The 24,586-nt window shown below is 42.8% G+C and overlaps 3 protein-coding genes across 4 annotated transcripts; 1 reads left to right on the forward strand and 2 right to left on the reverse strand.

The window, feature by feature from the left end:
- The first annotated feature begins 744 nt into the window (after positions 1-744).
- Positions 745-14,756, forward strand: LOC108089583 (gonadotropin-releasing hormone receptor). Its single transcript, XM_017187940.2, has 6 exons — positions 745-985; positions 4,429-5,408; positions 9,818-10,001; positions 10,060-10,265; positions 11,403-11,554; positions 12,344-14,756. Exons 2-6 carry the CDS (start codon positions 4,611-4,613, stop codon positions 12,774-12,776), a joined length of 1,773 nt encoding a protein of 590 aa, XP_017043429.1. The 5' UTR covers positions 745-985; positions 4,429-4,610; the 3' UTR covers positions 12,777-14,756.
- Positions 14,757-15,651: 895 nt separating this feature from the next.
- LOC108089584 (U6 snRNA-associated Sm-like protein LSm2) lies at positions 15,652-16,280 on the reverse strand. The gene is made up of 3 exons (XM_017187941.1): positions 16,208-16,280; positions 16,078-16,145; positions 15,652-16,014 (listed from the first exon to the last, which is right to left on the reverse strand). The coding sequence occupies exons 1-3, from the start codon at positions 16,208-16,210 to the stop codon at positions 15,798-15,800; spliced, it is 288 nt and encodes a 95-aa protein (XP_017043430.1). The 5' UTR covers positions 16,211-16,280; the 3' UTR covers positions 15,652-15,797.
- Positions 16,281-16,848: 568 nt separating this feature from the next.
- Positions 16,849-23,954, reverse strand: LOC108089648 (LIM homeobox transcription factor 1-alpha). 2 transcript variants are annotated; one of them, XM_017188017.1, is made up of 3 exons: positions 23,021-23,954; positions 17,713-18,585; positions 16,849-17,556 (listed from the first exon to the last, which is right to left on the reverse strand). In XM_017188017.1, the coding sequence occupies exons 1-3, from the start codon at positions 23,733-23,735 to the stop codon at positions 17,291-17,293; spliced, it is 1,854 nt and encodes a 617-aa protein (XP_017043506.1). In that variant the 5' UTR covers positions 23,736-23,954; the 3' UTR covers positions 16,849-17,290. The 2 variants fall into 2 exon arrangements, with proteins under 2 accessions (XP_017043506.1, XP_017043505.1); XM_017188016.1 differs by having other exon boundaries at positions 17,713-18,588.
- Between the last annotated feature and the right edge of the window lie 632 nt (positions 23,955-24,586).

Here is a 24,586-nt window from a genome sequence, read left to right on the forward strand (position 1 = left end):
ACCTGGCTGCAAAATGTACTCCATTTTCGGCCTAATGACAGGTAACCGGGAAAAGTCCCGCCTCCAGTGTGAAGACCACAGATGGCGGCATTCATCTCCCGCCATTCTTTCCGCAGATTTTGGTTTCCTTTCCAAAAGGCACGGAATGTACCCACTTGTTTGTTTTGTGTAAACTCAATTAGAGCCAATGGAATGTGCCGTGTTCTCGCTTTAATGCATTCTTATTTGCCGAGAAAGGGTTTACGTTTAGCGTTTATATCCCACGCACCCAAATTGCCTGCCTGGGCATGTGCGTAAATTAGCTAATTAGGGTATATAAAATAAATACACCGGCCGAATAGCATTGCGCTCCATTAAGGAAAGATAAACATTTCTTACTAAATCCAGACACGCCAGTCGCCAGTCGCAGGTCGCAACTATCGCAGTAGCAACTTGTTAGCACCGCCAAAGAGCCAAACGGCAACAAAAAAGCAGCGGAGGAATGGCCAACTTTATGGTTGTGCAGGCAGGATAAGCCCACGTTGCGTATGAGTTATGTCTGCCGAGCGTTGCCCTTGACGGGGGACACCACCAACAAGTTGCGAGTCGCACGAGCGAGGGTCGCTCCATCAGGTGGCCGGGTTTTATGAATGAATCGCCTGCAACCTGTTCGAAGCGAACTCGAACCTGTTCGATCGAATGGCGCGACGATTTGACTTTGGCCGCTTCGGTTTTTTTTCAAAATCAGTTGCTAGAACTCGACGGTCCGCAACGGTTGAAATTGAAAAGCGCGGAAAACTCAATTGAAAAGTTATCCGCCACAAGCTGCTCAAATACAATTTTGAAGTGGAAACCAGAGAATCCCGCTTTCAGATTTCCTGCAACCAAGTGATAAGATAAACGAGAAAAGCGAGCGAAAAAGGGCAAATAAAGGCCAAAGTTAAACAAGTGAAGTTTTTCAATCCAAATAAATTACCGATCTAAGTGAATTTTTTGAGGAATATGTGTAATCTACAATTTTATTCTGCTATTCAATAAAAAATCTAAATGTGCATTTAATAAGTGAAATACTTTGAATCTTTACACTCGTCCTTGATAAGCAACGAAAAAGTCTATTAAAAATAATATTAAAGATTAGCAAGGCAAGTTTTTTGGCTCATTTTTGATGACCAGAAAAAACACAATTAAATTACCTGTTAATTAAAACAATCCATTAGTGATTTTATCTTACAGACTTTTTTTAATTTAGTATAATTATGTAAAAGAAATCACCCATATAAAACAATAAGCTTTTGTTTCGTGTTTGGATGTTAATGAACTTAATCCCTTATTTTTTAGACCAAGAAATATTTTTGATTATAGAAATGAAAACTCATTTTCAATACATTTTAATACAGTGCGCTTTGTTCTGGAGATAAGGGAAAGGCTTATTTTTTGTGAGAACGCTTACATAAATTTCAATTAAATTTTGCATCTGATCAAACGCCGAAATTACTCTTTTTATGCGTGTGTGCTCGCTGGCTTATCTGTGTGGTTAACCCAGGGCAATAATCAAAATGGCATCAAGTGCTCAAGAGCTCATGGAAGCTATGTGATGTTAGGCAAACAGTGAATTGTGCACACATCGGAGATACAGAGATATAATAAAGTACTCGAAGTAACCGACCAAACTCCGAGAGTTCTGACATCGCTGCCGAAAAATTAATGACATGTTAATATTTAAGCTGGCAAGACAAGTAGCCCGCGGAGTTTAGTCTTTCAGTTGTTCAGTCTCTAAGTCTTTCAGTGTATTTGCCGCGTATTTAAAGAAGCGGCCCAACTGTGCAAACACCGCAGCTTCGGCTTAGACAAAGCCCAAAGTGTCCAAATAAATGTGAAATGTGAATACAAACAAGAGCGCCAACTTGAATTCGAGTGTGGGCCAAGTTGATTGCAAATATCCCCGCCAGTGGAAGTAGTGTGCGTGTTCTTATCGTGGAAAACTTTTGGGACACTGTACCCCTAACGAGAATGCCTCTCGGAATGGAATTTCCCTTTAGAATCGACTCTGTATCGGGTGTGAGGAATCGTTATCCCCGCACTTTGCTGGGCAGTTTATGAACTCGCCAAGTAATTACAAAGTAACACCGTAAGAATTACAGAAAACTGCTCCAGGAATTAATCTAATCTGCGTAAATGGGCAAAGTTTTCGTAAAAACAACGAGGAAAAAATGAGCTGCAAAAGCAACTCAACTAAAATGCTCGCCATTCGCAGCAGCATTGTTTAAAGGACAAACTTTGAATAATAACCCAACAAGAAAATAGTACAATTAAAGTACTATATATCAACATTTCCTTTTGCCTCTGGCGAAATTCGATGCCAGGAACATGAAAAGCGGAAAGTTTATTTGATTCAGACTTGCAAAAAAAATGTAGCTGCCTGTCAATTTTGTATTAATTGGACACTTTTATTGTCCATTCCTGTTTTATTGGTTATTTTTTCCTTAACTTTTTGCGTGTGGAAGGAAATGCAAACATTTCATTTGAAAAACAAAATTGGTTTGTTGAGTTTAAAAAGCTTTTATGGAAGCACTTTTTGTAGGAAATCAATTAAATTTAAGCTTTTGTGTACCTCCACCAAAACCAGATGCACTTTTTTGTCAGATCGGCTCAAATTTCCATGGAAGCAATCGTCTAGACTGTTTGGACAGGGATTACTTTTTTTTTTTTTTGGGGTCGTAGAAGGCTTTCATTGCAGAAATGCAAATCAATCAAAAGGCGTGCAAACAATTCGCTAAAAAGTTTTCGCACAACTTCGCTCTGCTCATCTGTCGCCACCAGGGGATTATAATCCAGATCCCGGGAACATGGCACAGATGTGCCACTTTGGCTGCTTTTTCGGAACCCCAGTCGCTGCCCTCGGCTGCTGATCAATCAAATGCGCATTTGTGTATTAATCGCGTTGATTAAACGAGGCTGCCACGCCAGATGGCAGTGGAAGTTTCACTTTAAGATGCGGGCCGGGCCAATCAGATACAAATTGCCTCGGTGACACCGCGCGGCGCAGGTCATGAGCTATTAATCTGCCATAATCGAGTGCCCAGATTGCACACGGACAATTAGCGATGAAAGGCCGCTAACCATGTTTTCCAACAGCGCAGCGAACAGGTCCAATTAATATCATATCATTTGGTCCAATTGATTGCAATTGATCGGACTCTATTGGCGAAAACTGTTTTGCTTTATATTCAGGGACTCCATTAGAAAGTATGTATATTTTGGACACGCGTTTCGCTTAATTGGGTTTATTGCCTTCCCATTGGCGGGGAATCGCAATAACAAAAGGCGAACCGAGCGGGCAATTTAATTTATGTTCATAAATTAATTTGGAAAATGAAATTTTATGGAATGTTACTTTGAACCCACACTGCAGAACGGCAACATGGCCAAAGTCGAGTTCTAAAACGAAGGCGAAACTGAAAACATCGTTGTATCTATTAAAATCAAATTGCACTCTACTCACCGCAGCGAACTTTTCCGCGAAAGCAGCACTTAATCGCAGAAATCCAAGGCGAGTAATTGCCGGTCGGCAATTACAATTGCACAGGTCAGCAACGGCCACCATTATGAGATTGCGGCGTCATTGTAGTGCTGCAATATAAAGTCAACCAACTGGAATCCATAGAATTAACTTAAGTGTCTTCCACTCCAGAAGCAAGTAACTTGCTTTGAATTGTAGACTTATCAATGGGGCTATTGCTTCAGGGACAAGCAATGTCCCTTAATTTTATGCAAAGTATTTTCTGTAATTATGCTGAGGATATCTTAAAGGTAACAGTCTGAATTCCAATGCTCTCTTTGCAGCAATTTAAGCAGCCATTAGGATTCGTTTTAGTGTTCGAAGCTGAGATAAAAGCTTTTTAATGTCGAAGACAAATCAACATGGTTGCTTAAATGTCTGGTGAATAATTGACATTCCTAATGGATTTTAAAAAGGATTTTTAACCAATTTCTGCTACCGATCAGTCTGCCACTCCGAATCGTTTATTGAATTGCACCTAGGCAATAAATGTTTTTATTAAAGGCAATTAAGTAAACAAGACAGCTGAGTGAAAGACTTTGACAGCGGATGGGAAAAATGTTTTTAATTTGAAAACAAACTGCGTTCTTTAAAGCATCCTCTGTATACTTTAATGTTTTCATGGTAAACGCAGATAAGTTGAATTTAATCTTTCCAGCATTAAAAATATGTTCTGCGAAAAGTTGGAAATAATGCGTTTTTAATTCGATTCCAGGTTGCCTGTTTATGCCACAATTAATTTATATAGAATTCAGGAGCTTATTGCTGCAGACAGCTTTAAGCAGCTTTAAAAAATGAGGAAAATAGGAGACACCACTTGCTTTCCATAATGAATTTAAAATATTTATGTAAGCTAACTAAATGTTTTTTCTTTTTCTCTCTGCCTGCAGATTAAACCATTTTACGCTGTCTATATTTCATAATGGCGGTGAAGGATGAATGGAAATTAAATGTCACCCGCTGAACAAGAAAATCAACATGCAAAAGTTTCACTGTCTGAATGGAAGCACAGAACCCCAGACCACCGTCCAAACCCAGTGAATCAGCTAATTAAATAGAGATTCGGACCGCAATGGAGACCGAGTGGGGTCTGGATGACCCCTCCACCTCCTTCGGCCGCCTGCCCGCCTCCGTTCCCGACTCACCGATGGAATTGGAGACAACGGACAACGAGGTGGCCGGCAATTGGTCAAGTGCGGCCAACTTAACCCGACTCGTGGTGGCTGCCGTTCCGGATATTGCCAACTTCACGCTCAACATGCTCGACTTGAGTGTGGGCGTGGCCACCGAAGTGTCCAATCTGAGTGTGAGCACCACGCCCCTGCCCGCCTACGCGATCGCCAACAGCTCCTCGCTGGCGCACACCAACAGCCGCCACGAATCCCCACCGATTGCCGAGCAGGTGCCCGAGCACGTGATGGACCACGCCCCCCAGCTCTCCCGCTCCGGACTGCTCAAGGTCTATGTTTTGGCGGTGATGGCTCTGTTCTCGCTGCTGGGCAACCTGCTGACCATCTGGAACATCTACAAGACCCGCATCTCGAGACGGAACTCACGGCACACGTGGAGCGCCATCTACTCGCTGATGTTCCATTTGTCCATTGCCGATGTTCTGGTCACCTGGTTCTGCATCATCGGGGAGGCCGCCTGGTGCTACACAGTCCAGTGGCTGGCCAACGAGCTCACCTGCAAGCTGGTGAAGCTCTTCCAGATGTTCAGCCTCTACCTGAGCACCTACGTTTTGGTCCTGATCGGCGTGGACCGGTGGATAGCGGTCAAGTACCCGATGAAGTCGCTCAACATGGCCAAGCGGTGCCATCGGCTGCTCGGCGGCACCTACATCCTCTCGCTGGTGCTCAGCTTGCCACAGGTGAGTCACCACTTAACTGGAATAAATAAATAGATATAGACAGATATAAATTAAATTAAAATATTTAAAAACATCTGCAAGTAATTAAACACAAATACCCTACAGAAAATGCTGTCTTCTTTCAGTGTCAAACAAAATTTAATGCATAAAAGCAAAGCAGGTGAAATCATACTTTAATTAATAAGATTTTTTAACGAATTTTACTTGGGTGCTGCAACCCATACCGTCTGCACTTAGTTTTTTTCCCAGAAATAACCGACCCCAGAGGGAGTTTCGCGGCAGGGAAATATTGTTCTTCGCTTGAATACTTCTTCCATCAAGTTGTTGTGCTAGGAAATTCCTAGTAGGAATAAATATTAAAAATTAAGGACCTTTTTTTTTTTTTTTGCTTAGCTCACTTAAATCTATATCTCCAAGAACATTTTTGCTTTAAAATGCAATTACTTCCGATCAGATTCAATTAACCTGGGCGCAGCTGATTTCTTTCCGAGAAAAAGGCAGTCGCAGGGAGGAATTTCGCGTGAAGGAATCCGAGAGATAAGTGCGGGAATGGCACGCTTATGAAAATAATCTGCAGTCGCTTTCCCAGGGCGTTCCATTACGCCGAGTTAAAGCCGGGGCTCAGCCGTCGAAGGCCCTCCTCCAATCCACTTTGCCCTCATGCTGATGAGGTTGGAGTAATGTGTAATATGTTTACTTTATAACACGTATACGCCCCGTGGCTGGGCGCAAATAGTCTTGAGTAGGCGCCAGAATGTGTGCAGACATTAAAAATGATTGCCTTTCGCACAATAAGTGTGCACTAAATGTGGCTTTAGGCCGCTGCCACGCCCACACACACGTGCCTTTTTTTCTGGTGTTGGGCGGATGGGACAGTCAGCCAATCGAATTCCGGGCGCCCGAACAACAAAGGGTTTTCCTTTCAGCAAGCGACAAAAAAAGGTCGAAACTCTGATCTGGCGGCAAGTGTCTGCCTGACGACAGACATTATTCATATTCCCCGATTCCCCGATTCATTGTGAACAGATAGGCCGGGTGATATATTCCTTTTTGCCTGCCAGCCGGCGGATAAGCCTGAATGGGACTGCATTAATGGGAATCCCTCGCTTTGTTCTAGAACTCGGCCTCAGCTTTCCGGCACATTGATTGTATAATATATGCCGTGTGTCCCCGCAACCCGATTTCATACTTGATTCGCTGTCCCTGATTTATGGCCTCGGGTGTTTTTCCTGCGCAGTCCGTTCATTTATCAGATTAACCGGAGTGCGATGCTCCTGACTGTTGCTCCTCGAGGAGCAACTTCTAGGAAATTCGACTTTAGGCGGTGTCTACAGCAGGTAATTAGACAGAATGGGCACTCAAAGTCTCCCAGGAGGCGGGAACTAATTTAGTTTGATTGAAAAGTGGCTGAAAACTTAGCTCTGCTCGTTTGATATTCAAATTGAGTTAAGCGTTGGCGGCTGGCCATAAAATCAAGTGGGCACAAAGGCTTGACCTCCGGCTTACAAATCACCCACCTTGGAGATCTTTAAATAGACAGGTACTTAGGCTTAGGAAAAGGGAAGAGAGACAGTTACAAGTTGTCCTTATTTTCCCACTCAACTTTTCCCGTGCAACTCCTACGTTTCCTCTTTTATTTTCTTCCGGCGTCGCGCTCAAATGTATGCTATAATTTTGCGCATTTAATTAGGAGAATTAACCACATTGACGCCATTTTTCGTGAGCCTGGTTTTCTTTTATCTGAATAATATATGGCGTGGAACAATAATTTCCGGAGCACTGCCAAATCCGAGGCGAGATTATGTTTGCCACGCTTCCCCCAATATGTGTATGTGTGTGTGTAAGTGTGTGTGTGTGAGTGTGGGTTTCCGGGTGTGAAAGCGAGTGCGTGCCAGCTCGTCAAAATGTCTGACTTGTTTAAATGCCACAGAAAATATCCTAATTACATTTTGATGTTTTTTTCTGAGCCCCACCTCCGCCTCAGCTGAATTTTTGGCAAATTTTGAAGAAGGTTGAGGTCAATTGAAGTTGACTTCTAGTCCCGACAAGCCATAATAAAAAGGACATAATGTAATGGTCTGCATTTTAAAAGAGACTCGAAGTTTGTTCAACTGTCAGTTGAGTCGTAAATATTTTATGAGCGGATTCCAATGTCCTTATGACATTGCAGAATTCATTTTTAGCTGCCCGATGCCAATATTGTTACATAATTAAAGGGCCACTGTCACCCAATTAAAAGAAACTTTGCAATCATTATGCCACTTTTTATGGTCCACTTTTCGCTTTCGAGATGAGAAACATGGAGAAACTTTCTTCATTTCGTTTTATTGAACATGCGACATAAAATTTATGCGGCTTACAGACGTGACGGCCAAAAAGGAGCGGCCAAAAGCGCCCAGCTCTTGGCCAAAAGTGAGGCAAGCATCGGAAACAATTTTCCGGACAACTTTGCCGTTGTCACACGTCCATGCACCAACCAGCACATGTTGGTAAGCAGCCACATCGAATCCAATATGAGACGCATCGCTGAGCTTGTTGGTTTCAAATAAAAAAGCGAAATGAAAATTCACTTCGACTGCCAATAAACAACAAATGTTTTCAACAGCAGCATTTATTCGACTCCTTCTCCCTCTGCCCGGAAAACATCTTTGTATGGGACAGCGCGTAGCGACTTTCCCGACACAATAAAGCCCAATGTGAACTCAAGTTGGCACAAAGAAAACACCCTGGCATAATAGACTCAGTCGCAAGTTCACAGGTCTCCAGGAGGTATTCTTGTTACCCTAATTCAATAAGCAACAAAAGTACCACATTCAAGAACAAGAAATTAGAATTTTCTCGGAATCAATATCAACTTTTGAATTGACTTATTCCAACACCTTGCATTTAAATTCCGCTTTTCAATTTGTTTATTCACATACATACTGCATGAGATATACCAAAAAAGAAAAATGAAATATATACATAGGTAATCATATAAAAATATAATATAAAATATTTATATTTTATGATAGTTTTTTTTATTTTGTTATATTTTTATTTAAACAGTGTCTTAATAGATTTTAGTGCTTTGAAATAATTTAATGAAATATGTATTTAAATAACTATACAACATTTAAAAATTAATTCACTGAAAAACATGAAATTCTCAATGTTTTTAAAGGCAATTATCCAGAAGGGCATACTGTTTAAAACCATTTTCAATTTACTTGCAGAATGCTTTTGTAAAAAGTTTCTGTGCAACTTGCAGCTTCTTCATAAATAATTCCCATGGCTTGCGGGGAAGTGCTGCAAAGTTCTGGGTTTCTTGGACTTTCTAGCTCTTAATGAAAACCAAACAGGAGAGTAACTGAAACAAATGAACAGTGGCAAAAGGTTGGTTGAATAAGTAGGTTCAACCGAGCTTGCAGTGTTTGAGTGTTCAAGAGAAGCAAATAAGTTGAACTAGTAAGTGCTTTTCACATCTGCTTTTCCTCGTGGCCCTGACCTATATCGATCTATATCCCCTGGTAACATTGAGCTGTACATCGCGCTCTGTTTTGACCGGGGCAATGGCTTGGAAGTTATAAATGTGCGAAATTAATAAAAACCAGCCATTTATACGTTTATCCGTTTCTCGTTAGTCCCGTGGCTTTTATGTAGTTTTACTACGCTGCTTACTTGTGCGTGCCAAGTTCCTCCATTCGGGTCAGCTGTTGACACAGCGGCTGACAGGAAACCCATAAAAAGTGCAAATAAAAAGACTTTTAGCGTATTAGTTATGCGCTGACACATCCATCCGCTGGGGAAACACCCGCTTTATCAGCTCTGGCCAGCCCCGAGGTTTTCCAATGGGATTTTCCCCGAAGATATTCTTCCCAGAATACTCCAAACAATGGATTAGGCTTTCGTTAACGGAATACAGTTCCCGAAAATGCTCCTTCAATTACGGGTATAATCAAAATAAAGAAGGCAACCAAATAGGCTTTCACTTAGGTCTGAACTGAAGTCCTTTTCCTGCCCAACGAGGAGCAGATCAAAGAGTCGCTTTGCGTTCTGCGTCAGCAATTTGTTACTATGGCTCGCATGTGGATTTCCATGTAAACAAGTCTGTGTTTACATTTCCTTTTTATTGCAAAAGGAATACGGAATATTTACCAAGTACCACTTTCAACGACATTTATGCGTTAATAGGTCAAATCGATTTGTGTTACTTTTTAAAGGTTTAAAGGTTTGGTGGGCATTTTCAAAGAAAGATTTGAATATAGTAAAATTAAATAGTTAGAAACTAAGATTGTACAATACTTACCCACAAATAATATTGACTTGTATTCATATGAGATCTAAAATCTTTTTGCAATTACAAGCTGACATTTAATTTCTGGTTTATTTATCGCTGCTCCCTTTGATGTTGATGGATGGCGCTGAAGTTCTTCATATTCCACGTCGCCCGGGGTCCTTTCGTGGAAGAGTTCTACCAGTGCGTAACCCACGGATTCTACACGGCCGACTGGCAGGAGCAGATGTACGCCACCTTCACACTCGTCTTCACCTTCCTACTGCCGCTGTGCATCCTGTTCGGCACCTACATGTCTACATTCCGCACCATTTCGAGTGAGTAACGTGTAATTGAAGTCAAGGTCACAGCTTAGAATTCCCTACACAACGGCAGGCAGCGAAAAGATGTTCCAGGGATCCAAGTTGGCCAACTATTCGACGGCCAAGTTGCCAACACAGACGAATCGCCAGCGGCTGATACACAAGGCCAAAATGAAGTCGCTTCGCATTTCGGTGGTGATCATCATCGCCTTCCTCATCTGCTGGACTCCCTACTACGTCATGATGATTATGTTCATGTTTCTCAATCCGGACAAAAGGGTGAGTCGCTTTCAAAAGGCTGCGCCTTCCGTTGGTTCGAAATTTCCGGCGGGCCGAATGACGTGCAGATAGCGATTCCTGGCATCCACTAAATCCGAACGCACATCAATCAGCAGTCGATTTGTCAGTTTATTTCGAGGTATTGGAATGCTGTGCCAGCAGAAGCCCTTTGTTGTTTCTGTCCCGTGTTTATGGCCCTGCGGGGACGTTGAAAAGTGAAGGAATCCGAGTAGGAGTACTCGGCTTAGTCGCAGATGCTAAATCCGTTGAGGGCCACAATCTTTTCCACGCTTTTCAACGGACCGGCGCACATAAAAATGATTTCTTATGCTCAATTTTTAATTAATCGTTACGGCACCCGACCGGCCGGTCGCAATTTCTCCTTAACTGCTACCCAAATTTGATGACTTGCCAGAGATTGCCCGTAAAAGCTTTTTTCGGAGGTAGAAGATTATGGCCGCTTGGCCAGAAAGGGAATTGCCGAGTACATGGCATCGGTTAGCCAGACCCTAGGAATCCTCTAGGGGCTTAGAGAAATAATTAATCAGGAAACGTTTTTTCCTGCGAAGGTATTTGTCATTACAGATTATTCTCCTTTTTTTGCACTATTTATTAAGGTTTTTCGTAGAAAAAGAAAAGGTGTGGAAATATCATTTATATTTCTTGTGCAAATAATTAATTACAAATTAAAGTATAATTATTAAGAATTTTACTTAATTAAAATTCCATTTATTTTGGGTTCAAATAAGTCTGTTTGTTAAATGTTCCAATTAAAAATGTAATGTAATCAACATGCACATTTTGGTTAGTAATTCTGGATAACTGACTTTTGACCTTTAAATATTTTCAACAAATGCAAATAAAAGGGGAACTTATTTACGTGCACTTTCCTGGAAATCCCCAACCTCTTTCTGTTTACTTATTCCGCTTGTGAAGAGTGCTAAAATTAAAAGGAATTAGTCCAGAAAGGATCTGTTAAAGCTGCTCGGTTAAAAACACCTTCAGCTGAGGGTATCCAGAGGCAACAAAGACTCAAGCGAACCGCAAAACGCCCACAAACTGGCCGCTCAAACAAAAACAGCACCACAAAAGGGTCTGAATGAGGAAATTAATTTGAATTTTCCGCATTGCTTGCAGCTGGGCGACGATCTGCAGGACGCCATCTTCTTCTTTGGGATGTCGAACAGCCTGGTCAACCCGCTCATCTACGGAGCCTTCCACCTGTGTCCCGGAAAGGGAAGCAAGTCGAGCGGCGGAGGCGGCAACAACAACGCCTACAGCCTGAATAGGTGAGTGGTCAAGCCGCACATAAAAGCAACAAACGTTTAAAACAAATTACACTTTCAAATTGAAACTTTTTCGTATCAAAATAGTCATTGTTTGCCGAGACAATACACATCCACGTCGTTTAAACATTTTTTGCGTCCTTAAAATCGTTTATTTTAGGGGAACACATGAATAACTAAATATTTTCACAGCTGTTGAATGGGGGACCTTTAAATTATAGTTGCGTGTTTATTAAATATAAAAAACGATTATACAATATTCCGATACTACAAACTTTATTGTTTACTGATAAGCCAATAATTAAACCATAATATTTTGAGGTGTTTTTACAGCACCTACCATGGACTTACTTATTTTTTGGTGAAATATAATACTTCAAAGTGTGATTAATTATTTTAAATAAGCTCTGACATTAGTAAAACAATTTTAAAGCTGTAAATAGGAAAAAAAAACACAATAAAATGCCATTAAAAATGAACAATTTAAAAATGATGATTAGACTTTTATAAAAACTTCACACCTTCAAACCTTTTTGAAAATTAGTTTGTTTAAATTTCGTAAAGCAGTTTATAGTTATTATTTTGCACTATTTAATTATTTGTTACGTAATTTCATGTAGAGATTTTGCAAACTGTTTGGGTTGCTATGATTTCGCACACGCATATGATTACTTTGATACCACAAAAAAGTACACAAAAACTGATTGGCAATAAACTGATAAATTCTTTTCCGTCTGGTTTTATCACCTTCACGCATCGTCCATTCCCCCGCCCACTTGCCATCCTTTCCAGGGGCGACTCGCAGCGCACTCCCTCCATGCTGACGGCGGTGACGCAAGTGGACGGCACAGGTGGCAGTTCCCGCCAGATGCGGGCCTTCCGCCAGCAGAGCTACTACCGCAGCTCCAGCAACGGAACGGGTGGCTCCGCCATCGGAGGCGGTGGCGCTTTCAAAGAGCAGGTGGGCCTCCTGCACGTGGGTCCCGGAACAGGTCCTTCCGGTGGCTCCGTGTCCAGCAGTGCGACACCACAGCTGCTGAGGAAGGGATCCGCCCTACTGGCCCGGCATCCCAGCTGCCTGAGGGAGCAGGAGCACCAGCAGCGACTCCTGCTGCAGGACAAGCCCACCACGCTGGTCCTCAGCTACGACAGCCAGAGGGGCGGCGTGGGGGTGGGCGTGGCCAGCGGGCTGTTGGACAACAACGAGCGGGTGTCGAGCGTGTGAGAGCAGCTGGCGATGGCGGCGGCGGCGTTGGCGACAACGGATGCACCGGCTTACGTGGCGGATGCACCGGACATTACAGCGGATGTGGCGACGGAGGACGCCTGCTCCTGCTGCCATTGCCTGAGCAGGGAGCTGGTGCGACGGCAGCTAGAACTCCAAGAGCTTCCAGTGCAGTGAGGCGACTGCCAGCGGATTTGATTCTCTCCTTGGGAGGAGGAGAAGGATATTGTGGAGGCGTCGATGATCAGATCACCGGGGCAACACGTGCAACTTGTGCTTAGATAATGCTAATCGAGAGTTAAGTCTTCAAACACAATGGGTGTACTTAGGAGTAGATTTTAGACTAGATTTTAGCAATAGTTCGTATGGAAAAGTTGCCGGGCATTGGGAGAAACTCATGATCAGATAAACTTTAGTTTCTTCTTTTTCTTATTTTTGGTTGCTTCTTAAATCAAAAACATTTTTCATAATTTTGTTTATTGAAATAAAACATGTTCACTTTGATTAAGATAGTCTTATATATATTTTTACTAATGTTAAATACACTATCTTGAGAAGTGTAAGTAATACGCAGTCAATACTATACAATACTATAACTAAGTCTATCCAACTAACTAGCCTGTAGGTAATTAAGCACACATTAAAATTCCGCTGTCAAATCAGGTTGTGAAATTAAATATAACACTATGAATGCCAGATTCTTAATCCCTCGCATGTTTTCCATTTTAATCTCCTAGCCTACAACACAAACAATTAACATCAAAGTGCAATCAAAGGCAGTTCAAATGCTATTTCAGATTAAATGATTGTTTAATTGGATAACAAATTTATGACTAAATATGAGTTTCTCTTAATAGCAGGGCAACATTGTGAAGTTAATTAAAAGCAAATATCAGTTTTCCATTTTGTTTTTCTTAGTACACAACCCAAAAATCAATTGTCTAAATGTGTGAAAAATAAACAGCCAAAAACAGGGTAAACAAAACAATTGTACATACTTTAATTAATGAATTTGTGAAGAAATTGTGGCTACCTCATCTTTTCAAACAATACCTAAAATAGTGTTAAAATCACTGTACAAAGTTTAAACAAAAATGAGTTCTCGTTAAAAAAAAAAAATACATTAAGACCTAAAACTTTAAGATTCCTTGTTCTTTTACACACATAATTTAAGAAACTTAACAACTAATCCTAACTCATGTTCATATTTTATAGTTTCTTATGTTAGTTTGGTTTATTTTAGTTTTTAATCCTTCGAGTTCACTTCACTTAGAATCGTATTTCTCGTTTGTAAACGGCACTCTCCCAAAGGAATCCATAATTTACGACCAACTGGAAATACCAACTTGCAGATGAAGACGGAGGGACTCAAAACGAATTACAAATAACACCACAATTCAATTTGGTCGAAAAGTCCCTCGAGTCGAACGGATGCTCCTGGCGATTCCGGAGGATGAAGCATACGCACATGTGTCATTAAAGGATTCCACTGCATTATGCGAATCCTCCGGCGGAATGGTTGGATTTCCACAATGCCGCATGTTTTGCGCCCATCTATCCCGTCATCCCGTTTGCATATTCATGTGCTCCGCACTTCGGTGCGTACTTATGTATAAATAATCTGTGTCAAATTTGTATAGTTTATTTTTTAATAAAACCCAAACGATCCTTGCGAAGCTTTACGAGCCAACTTTTACGCGCCACGCACAGCTCAACACGTTGATGAACTAGCTGGCTGTTTCGCCATAAATCCGGCGGGGCTCACGTCCACCCCGAGCACGGGTATATTGCGGAATTTTACGGCCAGCACAGGCGGAGGTCGCCCAGCACCCATGGCCCATCGCGATAGGGCAAAGCCGGGGACACTCGCCCTTTCCAAAACACCCATTCAGAAATAAGAACCCATTCCACTAGAAAAGTTTGTGGCCCAAATGCAAAACAATTTCTGCGAGCAGACGAACAATGCGCCCGAAAATGCGCCTAGAAGACTAAGTTTAGAATTTTGAGGCCGTGCCGGAAACAGGAACCCAATTACCACGAATAATGAAAGATGGACTCCGTTGCGGTGGTTTCGATGTCCTCCCCACCTAAAAACCTCCCCCTTAATTATGCGCAGGCAGACGAACTCCGAGTTTACCACACTGATCAAAAAATCTTTTGAGCCTTGATAATGTCAGGATAACAAGTTTCACAGAGATTTGCCCAAGATTATCTAGATTTTAAATAAAATTTAATTCCATTGAGTCATTTTGTTTTTGCTTCAATTTAAAATTCTACTAAAAACGAGGAGTAGCGCGTTAAATATTTTTTCTCGCTGTAAACCTTCAACTTTTGATTGCTTGATTTTCCGTAAGGTTCCGCTGACCAACTGGCAAAGTTTAGAGCGCGAGTCGGTGGCCATTCCGAAATGTAAATGCCGGGCAAAAGTGTTCCACGAGTGCGTATTTCATTTTAAGTACGCATTCCAGCCAACAAAGCGATTCGATGGCGGACCGACCGGGCGGCACTTAACGAGCGGGTCGAGGTCCAGAAATTAAAAGCATTCCGCCAGGCTCCTCCGTTTTATTGGGGATAAAAGGTTGAATTCGAGGGCCGAGCAATAATAGCAATCGTAAAGCGGGCTGCGAGTACATACGCTCGTATATATAGCCTCCCACTTCGGAGGCCATGTAAGTATCTATTCGGTGATGTGTAGACAAGAAACAAGACATCAGGATGTCGTTACAGCAATTATACAAATTTATGGACCATTATCAACATGACGCAAACTTGGCCTACATTCCACATGCTCCGTTCAAGCGTGGAGCGATAAAAAAAGAGAGCGGGAACACACATAAAAGAAGGCTCAAACCCCGAAAACCTCAAGACTGACTCATCAAAAACTGATGGACCGTAAATAAGGCGGCACTTTCTTACGGCGATTCCTCTTATTGGTTTTTGCTTTTAACAGAATTTCACTTAGTTTGTAGGGCAGATCTAGGTCACTATTTTTAGATCCTGGGTAGTTCCTTGGATGGGATTCTATCTCGTGCTCACAACAGCCTCTTTTCGAGCCGCATCCTGCAGTAATTGGGTGTCCACCTCGTCGCCAGGAAGTTGCACATAGCGAACCACGGAGCCTCTGATAAAACAGTTCTTAACGCTCAACATATGCGGGTATTTATCCGGATCCGTGACACTGATGTCCGTCAGCTTGATGTTCAGATACTGGTCCACCGAATGCAGGGTGCCACATATACTATATAAAGCAAATATATTTAGAGATAAGTCTCATTTTGCCGGCAAAGTAAACGTTGCTCACCTAAGGTCGTTCTTGAGTTCGACGACCACTTCTTTGCCCACCAGCGACTTGAAGAACGAGTAAAAGAGCTACGGATTACAAAACAAACTTAAGTTAGTTATTACATTCTATAAAAACTGCAATTTCTTACCATTGTTATTGTTTATTGCAATTTCTGCAGAACGCGTTGTTTTCGATGTGTGGTTAGAGGTGTGACAACTCTGGCAAAATCGATAACAAACAAATTGCTATCGGGTGTAATGCTATCGGCATTCTATTTTTGACAGTATGGTAAGGCTTTGTGAGATGCCGTAGGTTGTATTTCATATCTGTTAGCTTTAGACAGGCAGCAAAAAAGCGGGAAATTCGATTTTGAATTTCAACTGAAAAAAAATATTGCCGTTAACGGTGATTTAATTATATAGCAATAAAATGTATAAATTTAATACCAATGAATGTTATGTTATGAATTATGTTTCTAGAATTATATGATTTTATTTATTTTGAGTGCAAATAAAATTATTTTAATATGAAGCAATATAAAACATACTGCATTATTTTCTAAACCATTTTTAAATGCATAGAAAAAACTTAAAGATTTTAAATCAACATTAAAATATACTAAGTCAAAATAAAAAGACTTGATATAAAATAAAAAAAAGATATATCAAAATTTCATAACCTTTCTTTAGCCCCATTTCTTTTATTAATGTAATACAATTTCCACAGCTCTGTGAAATCCCAAAGAAAAGTCAAAGATTTTGCAAGAATTCGGTTAAGATGTATATTTAGGGGAACAGATTAAATTGCACTTGCTAATACAATTATTGACTTTTAAATTACATTTAATAACAATTTTCTCGGGGGGCTAAAACTATTTACAAACATAGGGGGCACATATTGACCGATTAACCATTTCGGGTATTCTACATTCCTTTGCCTCTAGAGTCTAGACTAACAACAAAATTTGCTGTCCGCCTCTTTGCGCCGCGTTCAAATCGCCAAGAATCTTAAAATTTCAATTAGCTTAAAAAAATCACATTTGATGTATCTTGTATCTGGTTCTACAACTCCAACTTAATGCCGCCGCCTCAAGCGCCGAATGCGGAGGTGAAAACTACGCGCTACGTGTAAAGTAACAGCAAGGACCCGGTGTCCTTTCCACTCGGATTCTGCCACTCTAACGCTAATAAATTCGTCTCTATCCCTCGATCGCTTAATCGAGTGCTAGTGCCTAGTGCTCGGAGCTGAAGTACGAGTTCTGCATAAGATACAGCTTGTCGATGGGGTTTATCAGGCTGTTGTTCAGGTTGGCCAGCATGTCGTGGGGATTCGAGTGGGAGTGCGAGTGCGAATGCTGGTTGCCCGAGGAGCTGGTCGACTGCAGCTCCAGGTTGTTCAGCGACAGCGAGTCCGCATCGTCGTCCAGCGGGTCGAAGTTGCTGCCATCCAGCGAGAGGTCCGAGCTGCAGAAGCTGTCGTTCGAGTTAGCCGGATAGTCTGTAATACAAAAATTAATTAGTACTTGAAGATTGCAGTTAAACTAGAACTTTTCTACATCAAACGAATCTATAAATATCCAGTTAGTATATGATTACTTTTAAGATATAACAGATTTTTTTGAAATAAAAAGTAATCCAATAGTTTTTAACTTACCATCCGGTGAGAAGGGCAAGTTGGGATTCAGTGGCTGGCTTGCGAAAGTGTTGTCCATCGCGCCCAGATATCCCGAGCTGTCTCCGCCCAACTCCTGCTTGACGCACTTGTCGTCCTTATCGTTGGTGTCCTTGTCATCGTTGGCACTCGAGTTGCCCGTGCCACGCCCACTGCCAGATCCCCCGGAGCCGCCACTCTGCTTGGCCTTCCGCTGGATCTTCTTCATCTTGGCCCGCTGATTCTGGAACCACACCTGCACCACGCGAACCGAAAGTCCGGTGTCCTTGGCCAGGGCTTCTCGCACTTTGCGACAGGGCTTGGGTGACTGGTCGAAGGAGGCCTTGAACTGCTTGCGCTGCTGCGAGGTGAGGATGGTGCGGGGTCGCTTCGGGCCCCTCCTGCCATCGCGTGGCCTCAGCAGATCCTCCTCGTCCAGGCCAACGAACCCGCAATGCTGAGCGGCGGCGGCGGCCAGGAACATCTCCTTCTCGAGATCGTGGCGGTAGCAGAAGAGCTGGCCATCCCGCAGCAGGAACTGCTCACCCTTTTGCAGCGGCAACCGGCAGGCGTAGCACACAAAGCAGGGCAGGTGGAAGACGAAGTTCGGAATGGGTCGCATCACCAGCTCCTGCGGCAGGATCGCGTGGCAGCAGGAGGCGCACTTCACCCCGAACAGTCGGTCGTAGTCCATTTTGCAGTAGAGCTTCGAGTTGCGCACGTAGCAGGTGTGGTGCAGCTGCATCCCGCAGTAGCAGCAGGCCAGGCACTGCTCGTGCCAGTTGGCCTCGCCCACGTTCATCAGGAAGCGGTCGTGGATCTTCTGGCCGCAGCCCTCGCACAGCTCGAAGTTCTTCTCGCACTTGATGTGACCCACTTCTGGGGAGGAAATAAGGAGAGGGGGAAAAAGCAGCGTTAGTAAGTCGCACAATCGATTTAGCATAGCTTATGTACTTAGAGAAAAAGAGTGTGAAGCCCCAATTCAATAAAATAACATTTACTATGTTTAATCTGCATTTATCTGATTCAGTTGTAATGCTTGTTAGAGTAACAAAAACAATATTATTGAATTACAAATTTCACTTAATAATTAGAATGATGATAAAACAAAAACAATTTAACTAATAATAACTTCTTAAATTCTTAGCCAGGTAGAATGCAAATTATAATAATAATATTTTTAATAAGCTTTAATATGGTTCACGGATGAAAGTAATTTTTATCGTTTAAAAACACGATTTGTAAGTTCATTTCCCGCAGTGCTGCGTTCGTTATTCCCCTATTCCGGCAGTGATGGGCGTACGTGGCGTATACGTGCTGGCAGCACATGTCGCTGCGAAATTATCATGACATGTGCTGCCAATGGCGCAAGGACCGCGCTGACAATCGAATCGTGTGAAAATGCTTCAGCGTCTCCTTGTTTTTCCGTTCGCTGTTTAGCAGTTCGGGAAAAACAGAAAGAAACTCTTCGAGGGAAAAAATTATCTGTCGCCGTTCGGTAACAGCTTGTATTGAAAGCTTGTTGATGCGTAATTGAAACGTAAAGTTTCCTGTATTTCTTGTTATCATCGAACGAAATCGCCTCGATTATCTGTACATATTCCACCCACAATGACTCAATTGGTTTCGCTTACGCTACCGATTTAAAGCTGATGTTTAACTCCTAAACGGAGACCCTTAAAAAGTGCTAATCTTCTATTAAGGAGCTTCGGGATTTTAGCTCCCCTTTGCCAAAGTGGAACGCCTCTAATCCTCCGCCCGTAGACGCGCTCTTGAAACTGTAAACCAGTCATAAAAAGTAGTACCCGAAAACACAACAAAAGCTGCCTGCAGTAAACATAAAAAATATATGACGACCGCCACGAAAAATGTATGGAAGCATTTGAAAAATGAGCAGCGAGTTGGGGAAAAGCGAGGAAAGCGAGGAAAAGCGGGGGAAGACTGGGAGAGTGGAGTGTTATATTATATGGCTGTGGCTCAGTGGCAGAAAAATGTGCATGATTTATGGTTGGCACAATGGCGTCCCCACTCAGTTGCTATATCTATGCAGATGTGCGTGTGTTTCTCTGTGTGTGTGTGTGTGTATATATATAGTAAGGGGAATAGGGACAAAAATCGCTCTTTGTATGCTAAGCCAGTGCAGCGGATGGTTGACAATGTCCTCGACGCTTTTTTTGCACTCCCATCCTCCCATTGTGCAGTTTCCATATCCAATCGCATTGGCGATAAAGGTTTTTGCAGCTCAAAACAAAAAATCAAGCATGATTCATTCGATGAAAGCCCTAAAGGGTGCAGCGTTTCGAATTCTGGCCCTTTTTTCCGGAGCTTTGAGCATCGATATTGTGACGGGATTTCGTTTGTGTAATCTAATCGAAATTTATGGTATTTGGCTGCAGTTTTATGAATGCCTATCCTCGTTTTTTCGGAGTTTCTGTTTTGTTTCCAGTTATCAAAGGAAGCTTTATTGCGGGTGTGTGTATGGGTGTGTGTGTGTGTTTTAGGGATTTTCTAGTCTGGCTGGCTTTCATTGAAGCCTTGGCGAAACTTGTCCGAAAATCAACAAACAACAAGCGCAAACAGTTGAAACAAGTGCGGCACACTCATGTCAAATACATAGATTAAACAGCAGATAATTCCAAAATCAACTCGATGATAAACAGGAAAAATAAAAAATAAAACCAGCTAATAGTCGACAGCGTCGCAATGTCCTCGGCCTTATCGCCGATAAACTGGCTTATCATCTATCTGCTGAGCGCCCCTCGCTCGATTGTCGCACTATATAGTATGGTGCATTTATTGACACATTGACAGGCAGGCGGAGGTCTATGGAGATAAATTGGGGGACAGCGCCGAACTTCTGCCACTAATTCGGCTGCCAACTGGAGACCCGTCCACGTGCCACGCGGATTTTGGCAGCAACTCTTCGTTGACAGACAGCTCATAATGGGACAGCTTTAATTACGCCTGACAACTGCCTCTTTAAAACTGGATGGTTTTATCTTTGGGAAAGGTTAGGCAAAGTACGGATTTATTATTAGCTAACAACCGCTTTGTCTTTTGAAATATCTAATGGGAGTTAAAAAAAAGCCATTTTCAAAACAATATTTAATATTCTTGAAAAAAGAGTGTATTTAATGTGATGCATAAGTAAATATTTATAATGCTTGTTCGCAATATAAAATATTAATCTTTAAGGTAACAATGCGCTTATCTATCTTAAGTTAAACCTTCAGTTTGAATATTTTCAAATAATTTCAATGAGTAGTTAAAATATTTTTGTAAGTTCTATAGGGTTTGTTGAATGTTATATTAAACCAAGGGCTTATAAAGTACACTATTTTAGAACAAGTTCTTGAAATATGCAGGATTTTCACCCCAGTGTAGGTGGATCTCGACGGGAAAGTGACAGAGAGCTATGCGTTCGGCGCATACTTGCACCACACAAATGCACACCTACTGGAGAAGGCGGCCGCAGTTGGGAGAAGTTGGAGCCACCGCAGAAGCCAGATATGTATGCTGATACGCTCGGTGGAATACCTGACACTGAGTGTGCTCATTTCCGTGGTCTGCCCTCGGATACCCAGCCCACAAGGCCTTGCGCCCGTTCACCCGTTCGAAATTCCTCGACCTCTGGAAAGTGGGGCCACTGATAGTAGTTTAGCAGCAGTCGACAGGCAGCCAAGTGTTTGCGCAGGAAATGGGAAAATGGGAGTGTGGGGTTGGCGGAAACGGAAACTATTTGCTGCCATTTTGGCAATGGCAAATGGCAGAATGCGAGCATTAATAGAAATTTCATAGGCAAATCCAAAGTTTGCCGGCAAAAGGAGCAGTTATGGGTGAATGGTTGGTTGACTGAGTAGAGGATCCTAAAAAAGCCAAAAAACACAATCCACTTAGCCTCGGACGAGACTCGGTCTGGTCTGCACATATGCATCACACATTGTTTGCACACTTTGCATTTCGGAGGGAAATTCGCAAAAGTTTTCCCAGCAACACTTTCGTTGCAGCTCAGCTGAAAAGTGTTGCCTATTTTGAGGCTGTCGTACAAGTTGATGAGAGTGTGTGTATTCGTGTGTGTGCATGCCAACGCACATGTGTGTGTGTGAGTTTAAGGATGCGGCATGCCTTAATAGCCTTTTATTGGACGAGCCACGCCCTCTGGCCGGGCGGATGTCAGCCAGGTTCATTGTCAAAATTATTTTGTGGTCAACTTGCGTTCATACTTTTGGAAATACTTTCGCCCGACTTCCCACTTATCCACACATCCGCCCATTTAACTATATATCCCCAACATGTGTGCGACGTCACAGAATCATAATTTATAGCCTTTGTCAATAAACGTTTAAGCACCGAGTTTTGCATTCGCATTTGCGTGTTTTTATTTGCCAAACGCCAGAAACAAATTTAAATCAAAGCCAGATTAAATGGAAGTATTCCTCTGGCAATTTAATTCGCAAAGTAGCTCTGACTCTTTGATAGCGCACAACCCGGATTTTTAATTAGTCCCTTAATCAAACAGAATATTAGGTAAATATTGTTAAAATTTATAATGAACACTACTTTATGTGAATTAAAAACCGCAACAAACGAAGCGTAAGAACTCTAAACAAAATCGTGAGAAATAAGTGTAAGAATTTAATGTAATATCAGATCTGAGATTTAATAGTTTTAAAGTGTTAACTAATATTAAAAGTAATTTTATGAAGCTTCGAAATAAATATTTGTTACATTTTTAATTTGGCTTTATTATTTGATTTTAAGAAAATATAAAAGGCTAATAATGGCTTATGCACAAAATAATAATTTGGGAGTGAAATATTAAATGTATTCGCTAGTATCTTTGACTGCAAAAATGTAAGTCTTCTTTCTTTCTTTAACTTCGAGTTTTCTTGTTTAAAATTTCGTTCAAAGGATTTAAAATATAAAACAATCACAAATCTGATGCGCAATGCAAATTAAGCGATTCAAAAATTAAAGTAACCACCCCGAAATAAAGTTTATCGGTGGCAAAAAATCAAGAAATATATTTTCCCCCAAAAGGAAAATTCCTTCGGCCCGGAAAACCCAAGGAAATCGCACGCAAACTACCAACACCGCCAGGTGTGGGCGGTCGTACACAATCTGGAGCCCCGTTCTTCGGCCAACTTGGAGCCACGGAGCTCCCGATTCCGGTTGCGACTGCGACTGCGATTCGGAGCCGCAGGCCGGGCACACGCAACTATGCCAAAAACGAAAAGCGTGAAAACCCCAGAAACGGAACGAGCCGGCAAAAATGCCTCGACTGCCGGTGCAAAATACTTTTGGAACATACCTGTGCGTCCACTACAATCGGCAGACAATTTGGATGCCGCTGCTGCCGAGGCCGTTGCTGCAGCAGAAGCGGCAGCAGCAGCAGCAGAAGCAGCAGTTCCTCCACTTCCGCTTCCCCCATTGCCATTTCCGTTTCCTGTTGCCGCGGGGGCCGATGTTGCTGTCGTCGCAGCGGCAGCAGCAATGGCAGCAGCAACTGCTCCGCCTAATTGCGAGGTGGCAACTGAGGTTGCTGCCGCCGATGGAGCTGCCACAGCAGCGGCAGCAGCAGCAACAGCAGCAGCTGTTAATGTGTTGCAGGCGGAGTTGAGGTTGTTGTTGCTGCTGCCATTATTATTATTGTTGTTGCTGTTGTTGTTGTTGCTGTTGCTGTTGAGGGGGCTGTGTCCTGTGGGCGTGGGGCAGCTGTTAATTGGCACTGGCGTGGTCGAGGCTGCGTGTTGCTGCTGGTGTTGCTGATGTTGCTGGTGGGGGTGTTGCTGCTGATGCTGTTGCTGCTGCCCCGTTAATGAAGCCGTTGTTGTGGGACTGTTGTTGCCGGAAATGCTGTTGTTGTTATTGTTATTGCTGAGGTGCAGGGAATTACTGCCGTTGGCTGTCATGCTGCCGGGATTGGGATTGTCCAGGAAGCGTGCCCCGCCATGATTCTGTTGCAGCGAGTACAAGCTGCCACCGACTGGATTCAGATTCGTGGGCATTGGGTAAAACTCCAGCATCTTATACAAGTTACCACGAGCACACACTACTTAGTATTCAGTTTCGAGTCTCCAAAAGCCAACATGCAACACGGCACACACTTAGAAAAACTCCCCGTCACACACTCGCGAATTCGAGTCTTTGTTTAATTTTACTTCGTATATTCACTGTTCGCTTTGGGTTCGAGTTGAAGTTTATGTTTCCGTTTTCGAGGAGCGAGGACAACCAGCCGCGTTCGCTGTCAGTTGGCGTGTGATCGGACAATCAGCGAAATCAAAGCATTTCACTTTGCCCAGCCGAGAAAATCCCAGCTGAAATGAGCTGAAATTTACCCCCGCGCAGTGCGCCTGCGCCTGTTTACAAAAGCAACTGAGGCAACGGAGCAGCAGAGCAACAACTGCGGCAACAACAACTACAGCAGCAACAACAACAATAGCATTTGTGCCCGCGGCAACACAGCAACGTTGGCGTTGTTGCACGTGACGCCAGGGGTTGTCCCCTTGGTGCAAGGGTTGCATCAACCCCCTCTCCTTTGGCAGTGCGCACGTCTCAAGTGATTATTAGCAGCGAGGGAAATTTCCGTGGAGAGGAAGTCCCTCGCGAATCGCAGGCCACACCTCAGCTTCGTTCTGATTGGTCGACCGCTTCCCCGGCGTCCATTTTTTTACATTGCGCATGTGCGCAGGGGAAGTGCGTTTTTTTTTTTTTTGCTGTTATTCCCTGATGTCTTGGCTTTAATTCAACACCAAGCGATGGCTTTTGGGCGGTTACAAGGGGGCGTGTTGCTGCTGGATGTTGCTGGTTGTTGCTGGTGTTGCAGTTGCTGCTGTTGCTGCTGGTGTTGGTGTTGCTGCTGTTGTTGTTGTTGCTG

This window comes from Drosophila ficusphila, unplaced genomic scaffold (genome assembly GCF_018152265.1).
Source record: "Drosophila ficusphila isolate 14025-0441.05 unplaced genomic scaffold, ASM1815226v1 contig_286, whole genome shotgun sequence".
Lineage (NCBI taxonomy): Eukaryota > Metazoa > Arthropoda > Insecta > Diptera > Drosophilidae > Drosophila > Drosophila ficusphila.

Bases quoted from the DNA above. Each gene is read 5' to 3' on its own strand.
- LOC108089583 (XM_017187940.2), top strand. From the start codon at position 4,611: ATGGAGACCGAGTGGGGTCTGGATGACCCCTCCACCTCCTTCGGCCGC. The intron at 5,409-9,817 runs GTGAGTCACCAC...ATGGCGCTGAAG, and splicing joins TGGTGCTCAGCTTGCCACAG to TTCTTCATATTCCACGTCGC. The intron at 11,555-12,343 runs GTGAGTGGTCAA...CATCCTTTCCAG, and splicing joins AACGCCTACAGCCTGAATAG to GGGCGACTCGCAGCGCACTC.
- LOC108089584 (XM_017187941.1), bottom strand. The intron at 16,015-16,077 runs GTGAGCAACGTT...TGCTTTATATAG, and splicing joins GAACTCAAGAACGACCTTAG to TATATGTGGCACCCTGCATT.
- LOC108089648 (XM_017188016.1), bottom strand. From the start codon at position 23,735: ATGCTGGAGTTTTACCCAATGCCCACGAATCTGAATCCAGTCGGTGGC. The intron at 18,589-23,020 runs GTATGTTCCAAA...TTTCCTCCCCAG, and splicing joins CGATTGTAGTGGACGCACAG to AAGTGGGTCACATCAAGTGC. The intron at 17,557-17,712 runs GTAAGTTAAAAA...TTTGTATTACAG, and splicing joins CTTGCCCTTCTCACCGGATG to ACTATCCGGCTAACTCGAAC.